A 12500-nucleotide genomic window follows, 5' to 3' on the forward strand; every position below is an offset into this window, starting at 1 on the left:
TTTTGACGAGTGATGGGTTTTCAGAAGCGGGCACTGCAGCTGTGTAAGACAAGTCGTCCTTCACAGAATGTGTCTCACAGACGGCCCTTGTGGTGTTGCCGTGACACCCACTCATCCGTCCCTCATCCGGCCCTCATCTGGCCCGCATTGGTTGCTGTTGGTCGTTGTGCTCGACTCCTGACGTTTTCGTGCAAATGGGACGTTCCTAAAAGGTTCCTCAGCTGAATCGTCCCGTATTCCAAACCGGCACAACGCATCACGAGCCTCCCTTTTTACCCGAGTTAAATACACCACACGTGCTTTGTTTCTCCCTGAGTCAGGTGCTTTAGTCTTTTTGTCCTTTCTGCTTAATCCCCCGTTTTGTTGCCAGGTTTGGCATTCGTACAAAACGTTCTTCAAGTGCATTTGGCACACTGGCAAGTTGTATCAAATTTGTATCAGAAACTTCACTTCCTGACTGAGGATGCAGGTACAGACCACTATGCATCAAATACGAACAGCAGTATTTTACGCTATAGCTTTATAAACTAGACTGAATGGTGAAGTGTATATATGGCACATTCGTGTGCGACAGGAAATCATAAATGTGCATACATACAGCTTTCACGTGATCTGCACTTACATGCACTGGCACGCGATAGTAGGGGTGTCAGATTTTCACCAGAGGACACTGAGGTGGTGGAGACAACGGCACATGCAGTGAAGTTTCATTTTTTATGGTATCTTTGTCTTACTTTGGTATTATTTTCAGGAAATTGAAGAACTGCCCCTCCTGAAGAGGCGATATGCACACCTTTGTGACACTGCGTTACTGAAGCATTTCATTGCCCACCATTTTCCTGCAGAAATCCCAGGCACTCGACCAAACCCTTTTTTTTTTGTCTGTTTTACAGGGTTGTGCCCCAGAACGGTCAGTGAGAAGGGCGCTTTAAACTCCGAGTGCCACACCCCCCCTCCCTCTCCTCCCCCCCCCCCAACCCTGGCCCGCGCCCCTTCCCTCCCGCTTCCATACGTCGGTTGGGCTCTCCACGCACCCCGGGACAGACCGAGACGCCACCCCTGGTCCCGCTGGACGGTATCCCGCTAACGCTCGCCTCCAGCGACAGGGCTCCCAAACCTCCGGTCCCCCACCGCAGGATGGCCCGCTTCCCCGTGTGCGTCAGCCTGCTGGGAGCCTGCGTCTTCTTCACCCTCAGGGCTGAAGGTGAGGCCACTTCATACTCCTCTCTCTCTCTCTCTCTCTCTCTCTCGCTCTCTCTCTCTCTCTCTCTCTCTCTCTCTCTCTCTCTCTCTCTCTCTCTCTTACTGCCTCTCTCTCTCCCTCCCTCCCTCTCTCTCCCTCTCTCTCCCTCTCTCTCACTGTCTCTCTCTCTTTCTCTGTCTAACTCTTTCTCACACACACACACACTCCCTCTCTCTCTCTCTCTTACTCTTTCACACACACACACACACACACACACACACTCTCTCTCTCTCTCTCTCTCTCTCTCTCTCTCTCTCTCTTACTCTTTCACACACACACACACACACACACACACTCTCTCTCTCTCTCTCTTTCTCTATCTTACTGTCTCTCTCTCTCTTACTGTTTCACACACTCTATCTGTCTCTCTTACAGTTTCACTCTCTCATCTTGTTCTCACGTCTTCTCTCTCACCTGGACTCTCACTCTGTATCTCCCTTTCCACAACTATTATCTTTCTGTGTACCCTTTAACAGATTGAGAGATTTGGTAAAAAACTGCAAATATAATTGTATTTATGGTTTCAATTTGTACTTTTTTTAGATGCAAAGTCTAGGTGATTTAATTGGAGGTCTGTCAGACCTTTTTTGGATTCTGCTGATAGATAAATACGCAGATAGACATAAAGGCGCCAGAATGTAATTTTTACGAGCAGTTATTTTTCCTTTGTGACAACTAAATTTTGACACATACATGGGTTTAACAATTGCTACCTTGTCACATTTTGCTGCTGAGAGATACTCAAAATATGTAACTAGCCGGTAGCATTTGTCCTCATTTTTATACAATACGTTAATTTATTAGAGATGTCTGAAACATCTCGCTTATAAAAAAGGCTAGGCTAGCTTCTCATAGGCTTTTAAATGGCCTAAACACACAGCTGGCAGTAAGGGTTATTGTACATAAAATATGAAACTAAACAGCCAGCTTAAGGTGCAGGCCTCGTGAGCCCTGAAGCTAACCTGTCTTCCATACTTTCCACACCTGTACTTTCTGCTAAATTACAGAGTCTAAAATGGGTGAGAGGGTGTATTGTTTTGTAATTGATCCTATTTGAATACAAAGACACAGTTGCGTCTGTGAGTTGCCGTATACGGAATCAGTTTACTGTTGTCATTGTTCAAAGAAGTTGATATTACAGCAGGAGTCCAGAGTTAGGGTTAGCCTTTCGCTTTCAATGAGCATCCTCTACTGAAAGATTTAATGTATCGTAATTACATATAGGACAACAAGAAAGCACTTTCGTTTAAATAGTTTTTTTCAACAAGCCAAATGTACTTTCTAAAGCAAATTCTATTTTTCTATAGCAAATCGAAGATATTCTCATCTTGCTTTGTCGGAGTAGGTGTTTATGCCCAGTACCATATTGTGAGGGAATACATTTGCATGACTGGTTTCGTCCCGACATGAACCTGGAATTTCAGATTTGATTATTTATAATGGTTTTCCAGATGTAAGTTTAGAGGCGATTTGGAGCACAATATTACCTTCTGTAATTTCTAGCTAATGTTCCTCACCTGCCAAAAGAAGCTGTTTGAATACAGGAGTAACTCTGCGGAGTAGGACTGCATTCACACAGTATTGTATAATGCTACAATAACCTCCTTTGCTCTGAATGTCTTTATTGTACATTCATTGTACAAATGTAAGAAATATTTATGTGTAAGCATAGCTTCCCTCAGCCGGTGGAGGGCTGAAAATCATCATGATTATTTTTCCAGAGTTACTCCCATGATGGCTACTGTCAATTTTCGTTATTTGCGTAAACATAGATTGTTGAAGACTCATTCGTGCTTTGCCGGGTATCATTTTTCCCAAGTCGATATGATAACGCTGGCTTCCTTTAAGCGCATTTTATGAAATATTGATTTGTGCACCCTCCTTACATTAGCTTAATACTGTGGAGTTATTGTTAGGGCTGGTCTCACCGACACAGGTTAAAGCAGAGTTTTGTATGGAGAATCTCCCTTCGAAATCTGTGTCTGTGAAACTGGCCCTTAGTGATGTATGTGGTATGTGAACATATTGGGGGAAACCATTCCTCCATATTGAATTTAAGGATCTTTTGGACTGCACTTTTCAGTTCAGGCCTCAAATAATTTTCCATCAAGATCAAGTATGGAGACCGAGATGACCATTGAATAATGGGAACTTTATGGTCTGTTAACCATTTCTTGTTTGAGTTTATATACGCTCAGTGAGGACTTTATTAGGTCTTTATTCGACTTATTTTTCAGACTTACAGTATTGGTCTTCTGCTGCTGTAGCCTATCCACTTCGAGCTTTGACACATTGTGTTCTGAGATGCTCTTCTGCATACCACTGTTGTAATGTGTGGTTATTTATGTCACTGTCACCATCAGCTTTGACCTCCTCTGTCCTCTCTCATTAACAAGGCGTTTTTGACCACAGAACTGCTGCTCACTGGATGTTTTTAGTTTTCTCTGCAAACTCTAGAAACTGTTGTGCTTGAAAATCCGAGGAGCTCGGCAATTTGCGATACTCAAACCATCCCGTCCAAAGATGAGACTCAAATGTAGTCTTTTTGCCATAGAGACCAGCACCAGGGAAGGACACTTCTATTGTAAAGAACAATACACATTTTTTTATATTAAAACCTACAGTTTAATATGGTGGTAGATCTTTGTAGATGTGTATGTTCTGGGCTTGTTACCCAGAAGTTACCCGTCGGACATAAACCGCGTTAAACTGAAGTCAACCGATTCCATGGCAGGGTTTTACATCTCCAGGTTCAGTTTTTATTTATTTATCTTTTTTAGAAGAGAACAAAGGGTTTTTAATTGCTTTTATTTGTTTTGAAGTTTTTAACTTGGTTTTGGTTAAGATCTGTGGAATCATGAGCTCCACAGAAGATATTCTGGCTTGGAGCGCTGTGTCTTGTACGCAATCAATTTCATCGGACAGATCGATTGGATAATACGTCGGTTCCATCAGAGTCGATAATGGGTTGGAAGTCCAGCTTCTGGGCGGGTCCGTGCACTTATCCTGCTGGATGGATGATGTCAGCGGAAGCCTCCGGTACCTGCTACAGGTGCATTAAAAGTTTGAAGTGGAATCACCACTGTGAGGGTTTTTTTAATCGATCGTAGTTCGTCCGAAGGCCGGTGGAACGGCAAAGTCGATGCGGCGAAAAACGAAGCAACGGAGTCCGGAATCGACTGGGGAAGGAGGAGACGTCGCTGCAGGAAAACCTGCTGAAACGGGTTTTGGAAAACCGCAGGACGAAGCGGGTTGTGGGTGCGCACACAACATGCTAACACAGGCTGGGGGAGAGGTTCCAGCCTGGCCGTGAGGAGGTGTTTTTATCCCCGCCGCCTGGCGCTGCTTGCGGGGTGATGTAGGAGACGTTCCCCTGCGAGGGCAGCTGGGCGGATCCGGTTGACCCCCCCCCCCCCCCAGAAGCGATAGCGTGCCCCCCCCCAGCTCCGTCCTCGGGGTTGGATTTCCTGTCCTTGTCCTCCGGGCGCCTTCCCCAGGGGGTCGGCCTGAGCGTTTTCACACGCCCGGACTTCCTGTCACCGCTTTCAGGATGAACTGAGGGGCCAGGGCAAATGGGGAGCGCTAATTGGCTGCCACAGTGGCCCTCAAGAGAGCTGATTGGCTGCGGCAGTGGCCCTCAAGAGAGCCGATTGGCTGCGGCAGTGGCCCGCAGGAGAGCTGATTGGCTGCCACAGTGTACCAGTCATCTGGCTTCAGGTGGCTGGATGAAATGAGTCTATTCTGTCCCCGCTCTAGGCCCAGTTCTCAGGTCTCGTTTTGCAAACACGGCCTCATTGCTTGCATCTTAAATGCTCATGCTGTGCTGTTTTGTCAAATAACGGGAGTCATATAATTGTCTGAAACACTGTTAAAGCATGATTCCACTGAAGTCCATCACTTGTGATGTCAGAATCGCCGCACCGGTCCTGTAGGAATGCCCCTGATGATGGAGTATGTATTTACTTCACTGCTGTGTTTTAATTGCACAATATTATTTGTTACTGGTGAGCACCGCGGTGTTGAGTTTCAACCGGCAGGTACGTGGGGCCGTAGCCAGTCAAAATGCTTTTTGAGACTTTTACGAGATTTCCGTGCGCTGCGGTTTGCAGCCGGGCCCGTGAGAGCGGGTTTTTCGAGCGGGTTTTTCGAGCGGCTCAGTCAACGCCCATCAAGCACACCCAGGAGTCTGTCGTAAAATGTGTCTTTGACTTTGGGGAAAGGGCACGTTCAGGGAGAGACTGAGATCTGAAAGTAAATATTGGCGGTGGATTACTGAGACGGCTCGGTTTTTACCCATGATAAGCGTGGGCGACAGAGGTTAAGAGGGAAGCTTCCTGTTCCTCTAGGATTGAGAGCTTTTGCACTTGGTGTTCGTTATCAGTTTTGAAAAAATAATTTTAAGCTCTCCTCCAGAATAACACCTGTAACAGTGTTAGGGCAGTTAATTGGCCTTTTCCAATGCTTTCCTGAAGCTTTCATATTTGCCATTTTGAATGTTTGAATGTGACCGAGGGCAAGGTTTCTGAATCATTGACTGTCTAAAAACGCCCTGTTTAATAACCAGTCCTCAGATTCACCTGGCAGGTGATGAACTTTACTAAACCATTGTCTCCTCAATAAGTCATGTGGTGACCATGAACACAGTACACATCGATGGGGTCCAGTTATGGAGATACAAACAGGAGGCATGGGGCACATTGAGTAGCATTTGCTAACTACACCATTATTTTTAAGCTCTTCGTTTGAAAGGGTGCACTGCAAAATAAATGAATAAGTCCATCTTAACAAGTGTTGTATACTTGTGTATGTATACTTAAAAATCTTATTTACTGTATTATTTTATTTGCTAATTAAGACAAAATAAATGACCTGCCTCATTTCGGGATTTGCCAGCGGGGTAAAGAAATACTAGAAGTAACTAAATAGGCTAATAAATTCTAGTAATATTGAGTGAAAAATGGATTTTAAGTCTCATTACAAGACCAAAATACTTGTTAATGGAGCCTTTTCTGCAGTGTGAGGGTGTGATTTAGCCGGTCCCGGAGCGTCCGGTGGGGCGGCTGCTTCAGCCCTGCTGTGAAAGGCCCGCCACCGGAAGCTGTTGGGCCGATTGCCGGCGCTCCGTGTTTCCAAACACATTAAGCGTTTCCTTTATAACTCTGTCCCAGTCGCTGCAGAGCGAGGATACTCCAAACACTCATTGTTCTCCGGAAACGGTTTAGATGTGAGAGAGATTCTTTTTTTCTTTTTTTTTTCTTTTTTTCCCCTCTCTCTTCCCGTCATTTGGCTTTCACTCATGGCGGCTGATAGATGGGAGAGAGAAAGAAAGAAAAAGATGGGGAGAGAGTGATGGTGTGTGTGAGTGTGTGTGTGTGTGTGTGAGTGTGTGTGTTAGAGTGTGTATGTATGTGTGTGTGTGTGTGTTTGAGAGTGTGTGTGTGTGTTTGTGGGGTGGGGGTGAACTGCTTTGGGTTTGGCGGTCTGTTGTGCTCACTTACAGCTACCTGTGGTAGCGGTGCCTCAGACCCAATTATAACCTCACTTTAATAACACATGAGCTGAACGAGAGAAGAAAGGTTCATTGGTCTGTCTTATGTGTGTAAGTTGGTGCAAGTTGGCCTTTAATGAGCAGGCGTTGATGGCCTGAGGTTTGAATTCTTCCAGGTTTTCTCTCATGTAGCCGCCATCTCGTTGTGCCATCAAGATATTCTCATGTTCTATTGGCACTGTCCCTGTGAGTACAGCCAGGCTGTTGAATCCTAACAGCGCAAAGAGCACATGCGTGATGAGATTAAAAATGCGTTGTGGTTTGAAGTCCACTAGTGACAGCAGTCCTGTGATGGAATACCTTGGAGAGAGTGGAGAGCCTGGATAATAATGTCGCCCGGCTTTCTATGGTTATTCCCAGTGTGGCAAAACGTGTCGCATAAGCCCCCTTCACTGTGGAGTTCATAAGTGAAATTTGTTTATATGGTTTGGGCAGACCTGATGTTCTTTCATTTATGCCGCATTGAAAATATATTTTCTTAAAAAAAACTTCCAGTCCAGGCTATTTTCACCGTGGCCCGTGCTTGTACTGGAAACGGAAGGTGTTATGGGTAATGGAGTAATGGAGGGGTTAACACTCTCCCTTAAATGGGTGCGTTTTGCTTCCAGGCGTTTGTTTTTCAGACAACACGGCAGGCTCGCTGGCAGCTCCCGAGCCTGGAAGCCTGTCGGGGTGTGAAGCCAGCGACCAGGCCTCCCATGATCCTCCACCAGCCGTCTGCCTCATACCTTCCCTACGCCCCCTGCTGGTCATCCACAGTAGCTCGCCCCAAAAAAAAACGAATTAAAAAATGTGCTTTATCCCAACTCCATTCCCTTTTTGCTTGCCCCTCCACACTACCCTCCCCTAAAAACACAATCACATGCAAGAGCACTCACCCACACACGCACACACACACACAAACACAACCACGCTCACTTGCACATACATACACACACACGCACACACACTCACACTCAAACAAAAACACATGCACACACCCACACCCAGCACACCCATCATACACACGCACACACACACACACACACACACACACATCAGAGGCGTCTGAAAGAGATGGCGGCCCTTCAAGAGCACAGCGGGCGGGCGCTGTTGCCAGGCCTCAGACTCCAGCGTGACGGGCGGTGGGGCTGAGCTCATGTGGACGCAGTTCGCTCCCAGCATCCCCCCCCCCCCCCCGCCTGTCTGGGCTCCGAGAGACCGATTTCAGCGCCAACTCCGTTTGAACTGCAGTCGACTCGGAGGGGTGAAACAGACAGAAAGTGCGTAGCGTCAACTTCGATTGAACTGCAGTCGACTTGGAGGGGACGGAGAGACAGAAAGCTCGTAGCGTCAACTTCGATTGAACTGCAGGCGACTCAGAGGGGTAAAACAGACAGAAAGTGCGTTTTGCGTCAACTTGGTTTGAACCGGGGAAGGCAGAAATAGACACCGCGCGGCATCAACTTCGCTTGAACTGCAGTCGGCTCAGACGGGGGGGGGGGGATTAGGCAGAACGCGTTTTAGCCTCAACTCCATTTCAACTGCAGTCATTTCAGGGGCGAAAAAAAAAGAGACGTAACAAGTAGGACGAACGGGCAGAGAGGGGCGGGCGTTCTCCATCAGCCGTGCGGCTCGATGGTGCCGTTTAAAATGGCCGCCGCAGCGTCGGACTCGCAGGGCTCAGCGGTCCCCTCCGTGGCGGGGTAATGCTAACGGACAGCAGGCTGGGCCCAGATGGTCCTCTGATGGATGGGCCTGCGTCCCCCCTGCCGGGGATAATGGGCTTTTTATGTGCGCTCCTTCCTCCGGTCCTGGCCAGGCCTCTCTCTGCGTTATTGATTTACCACCCCCACCCCTCCCCTCCTAAAAACATCTGATACCGACTCTGCCTCACCATCCCCGCTCACCTCCCGGGGAGCCCCGGGGGAGGATCACTATCCAAACCCAATGAAATAAGCACAGGAAATCCATTCATTTCTTATTTTTAGACTGCCTCCACCCCCCCCCCCCCACCCCTCACCCTGCCACTACCCCGCCCAGAGTGAGATATTCTTCTTCTGTTAGCGAGGTCTTCCTCGAGACCATGGGAACCTCGAACAATCACGGCAAACGCGAAGGATTAAATTGAAGACCCGCATTTTCTTCCACAAGATATCGTCTCGCAGGGGTGCGTCGAAACAGTTCAGCCATTAGCTAAAATGTCGCTCGCATATTCTGTTCTTTGGCCTGCGTTTCTGCCTGTGATCTGTCTCTGTTCATCCCTGAGTGGCAGTGGAAGAGAGGAGGGGAGGGGAGAGAGTCAGGGAGCGATTTCCTTAAGCTCCCTGGTTTGTGTTGAGCGAGACTCTTTGATCTGGTTCCAGTCCGCAATGCGTTAGTCTTTCCATGCCTTCTCTATCCCCTCTCTGGGGTAACCACGGTTACTGTCTCCACCCAACGTGTAACAGGCTGCTTCACTACCGCTTCTCCGCTTCATACGGTGTTCCTTACCTTTAACTGACTATGATTTCATTTATATGAATATATATGTATGCGTGTGTGTGTGTGTGTGTGTGTGTGTGTGTGTGTGTTATTGTAAAAACCCTTTCTGTTTTTTTTCTCTCATAACCAGCTGCAGGCTGTATATCCCTCAGACCAGGACCAGAATGCACTGCTCCAGCTGTCCTCCTGTCTGTGGACGGTGGCAAATTGCATTAGCAAATCGTATTGTTGCTAACGCGTTCCTTAAACCTTGCTCTTTGGTCGCTTAAATGCATAAATACGGACTCCGGGCGGTTAGTTAAGCAGTAGATATAGTCTGGCCTTTGTTGCTCTGAGCTGCTTTGTCTCTTTACTATGCAGAATTGGCATTACATTTTTTATCATCGTGCCTGGGGCCTTGTTCTAACGGGGCAGGGCTAACTGGACTGCATTCTGGGTACTGTAGGCAAGCAGAAACAAATAGAGCAGGAGTGTCCCAAGTTAACAAAATATTAGTGGAATGAGGAAGTCATAACAGAATATGAATTGTGGGTGGTAATGGAGATTCATTCTCTATATATGCTCTCCCTTTACATTACAGTAAATGGCATATTATATTGCTTACCACCTATATCAAACTCTACAGAAAGGAACTACTGAAACTATTGACCCATACAACCAACTCTCATTTGTCTGAGGATGTGTTGTCTGTTTGTCTGCCTGTCTGTCTGCCTGCCTGGCTGCCTGGCTGTCTGTCTGCCTGTCTGTCTGCCTGTCTGTCTGTCTGTCTGCCTGTCTGTCTGCCTGTCTGTCTGCCTGTCTGTCTGTCTGTCTGTCTGTCTGTCTGCCTGCCTGGCTGCCTGTCTGTCTGTGCCTGCGTGTGTGCCTGCACGCGTTTCTGCCTGTGTGCGTGCGTGCGTGTGTGCGTGCGTGCGTGTATGTTTGCGTGCCTGTGTGCGTGTGTGCGTGCGTGCGTGCGTGCGTGCCTGTGTGCGTGTGTGCGTGCGTGCGTGCATGCGTGTTTGCGTGCGTGCGTTCGTGTGTGCATGCGTGTTTGTGTGCGCGTGTGCATGTTTGCGTGCCTGTGTGCGCGTGTGCATGTTTGCGTGTGTGCGTGCGTGCGTGCGTACGTGCGTGCGTGTTTGCATTAGTGTGTGTGTGCGTGCGTGCGTGAGTGTGTGTGTGTGTGTACGTGCGCGTGCGTGCGTGAGTGTGTACGTGCGTGCGTGTTTGCATTAGTGTGTGTGTACGTGCGCGTGCGTGCGTGAGTGTGTGTGTGTGTGTACGTGCGCGTGCGTGCGTGAGTGTGTGTGTGTGTACGTGCGCGTGCGTGCGTGAGTGTGTACGTGCGTGCGTGTTTGCATTAGTGTGTGTGTACGTGCGCGTGCGTGCGTGAGTGTGTGTGTACGTGCGCGTGCGTGCGTGCGTGTGTACGTGCGTGCGTGTTTGCATTAGTGTGTGTGTACGTGCGCGCGCGTGCGTGAGTGTGTGTGTGCGTGAGCGTGTGTGTGCGTGAGCTCCCGTGTCTGTGGTGAGTGATTCGTGTGTGAGAGGCTGTGAGTCAGTGGCCCTCTCCCCAGGAGAGCGTGTGCAGCGCGCTTCATTAAAACTCCAGAGTTGTATAATCTCTGTTCTCCTCCTCACCCCTACACCGCAGAGTTCAAAGCTTCGCTCAGACTGCACTGCGCTGGCTGCTATCAGGGCCGACAGCAGCCTTACTGCTTATTTTCTCAGGGTGTTACCACTGTTTCCAGCGCAGATAGCTCCTTGGCCCCTGTTTGTGTTACAAATGACTGTTCGCTCTGTGCCTTTGACACCCCCACCCCCCTCCCGGGTTAGCGATATGGGCCTATCTGTTTTCTTGTTTTTGTTGCGTTAAGGCAAAAGCTAGCACTTTCTTTTTTCTTTTTTTTTTCTTTACAGCAGTCTTGGGGTCCCAGCCAGGAAACGTTGTCGCGAATTTCCACACAAATCCGTTCTTATCACTCTTTAAGGGCGCCCTCCTTCCCCCCTTTCGTTTGCTTTCTTAATGCAGGTATGTGTTGTGCATCCACTGAGACTGATTCCTATCAGACCGGGAGGGAGTGCTAGAGGAGGGAGGGGGTTCGGGAGGCCGCTTGGTTTTCTAACCTCGTTTTTTCCACCAGCGAGACTCAGAAGGGCTTAAAAAAAAAAAAAAAAAACTGGCCTTCTTTTTTTTTTTTTTATGGCTTTAAATAGAATTACTCAAAGAAGGCACCATGAATCTTTTTGAGATCACTGAGGTACGCATTTGAAGGAAAAACTGCCTTCGCCGGTAATGGAATCTGGTGAAGGAATGCGGCTCCTGAGACAGGAAGCAGAGAGAGGGAGAGAGGGGGAGAGGGAGACAGACGGAGGGGGGAGCGGGGGTAAGAAAGAAGCGAGCGTGGTGTCGCAGAGGTTTTTGAAAGTGTGGGTTTGCAGACATGCCTGAGCTGGTGAGGGGGGGTGGGGGGGCGCGTGGCGCTGGCCGAACACACAGCGCTTTGTGCTCCAGGCGGCACGGCTCCCTGCCTCTCCTCGGAGACGGACGGACGGACGGACGGACTGAGGGAGGGAGGGAGGAGTCACTCAGGTTTCGCCCTCCCCACCTCCCCCTCCGTCTCCAGGTCTTTTCTTCTCCTCCTCCTCCTGCTCTCTCCCGTCGTTCTCTCCCTCTTCCTTCTGCAGCTGCGCTGAAATAACTGCCTCTTTTCCGCCGGGCGGGATCAAGACTTTGTGTCGCGTTTCGGTGTTTGAATGCCTCACGTTGGGCCGGTTAGGGACCCGGACATGCGTCTGTCATTATATCACGTCTGTTACTGTTACACATTTGCCTTATTTCATAATGGTAACGTCCAGTGAGTATCGCAGTCATAACTTGTGGAATTTGCCCGAGTTTAGCAGTCAGATGTAGGCTGCACTTAAATGTTTTGTTGAACCCATGTACTTATTTGCGACGATGAACAACTCTGTTCCCAAAGTAGGCTCTCTTTCCGGACCTGTTCCTGCCTTGGCTGCGTAGCGTCTGTTATTTTAGAGCCACACTTTTAGGCTGTGTGCCCTTTTCATTTCTGCGGGTTTTTTGTGTCGTTGCTGCTGTTTTCAAACCAGGACCGACTTGTATGTGAAACTGAAGCCTTTTTCTCAGTGAAAAGCCTTCTCTGGACCCTCAAATTGAGCGAGTTTGTTTGCGATGTGACTGCTGAGGGTTGGTAAAACATTGACGGTCAACGAGTGCTGCAGTAGCAGTCAGGAAGCCTCTGT

The 12500-nt window shown here is 48.5% G+C and overlaps 1 protein-coding gene across 1 annotated transcript in view; it reads left to right on the forward strand.

Annotated features, from left to right (window-relative positions):
• The window catches only part of bmpr1aa (bone morphogenetic protein receptor, type IAa), a 60370-nt gene that overhangs the window by 39326 nt on the left and 8544 nt on the right, over window positions 1-12500 (forward strand). The window contains exon 3 of the mRNA XM_061227680.1: window positions 894-1204. Within this exon, the coding sequence (XP_061083664.1) occupies window positions 1138-1204 (67 nt within the window). The 5' untranslated portion in view covers window positions 894-1137. The remainder of the gene's footprint in view (window positions 1-893; window positions 1205-12500) is intronic.

Source organism: Conger conger, chromosome 18 (genome assembly GCF_963514075.1).
Source record: "Conger conger chromosome 18, fConCon1.1, whole genome shotgun sequence".
Classification (NCBI taxonomy): Eukaryota; Metazoa; Chordata; class Actinopteri; order Anguilliformes; family Congridae; genus Conger; species Conger conger.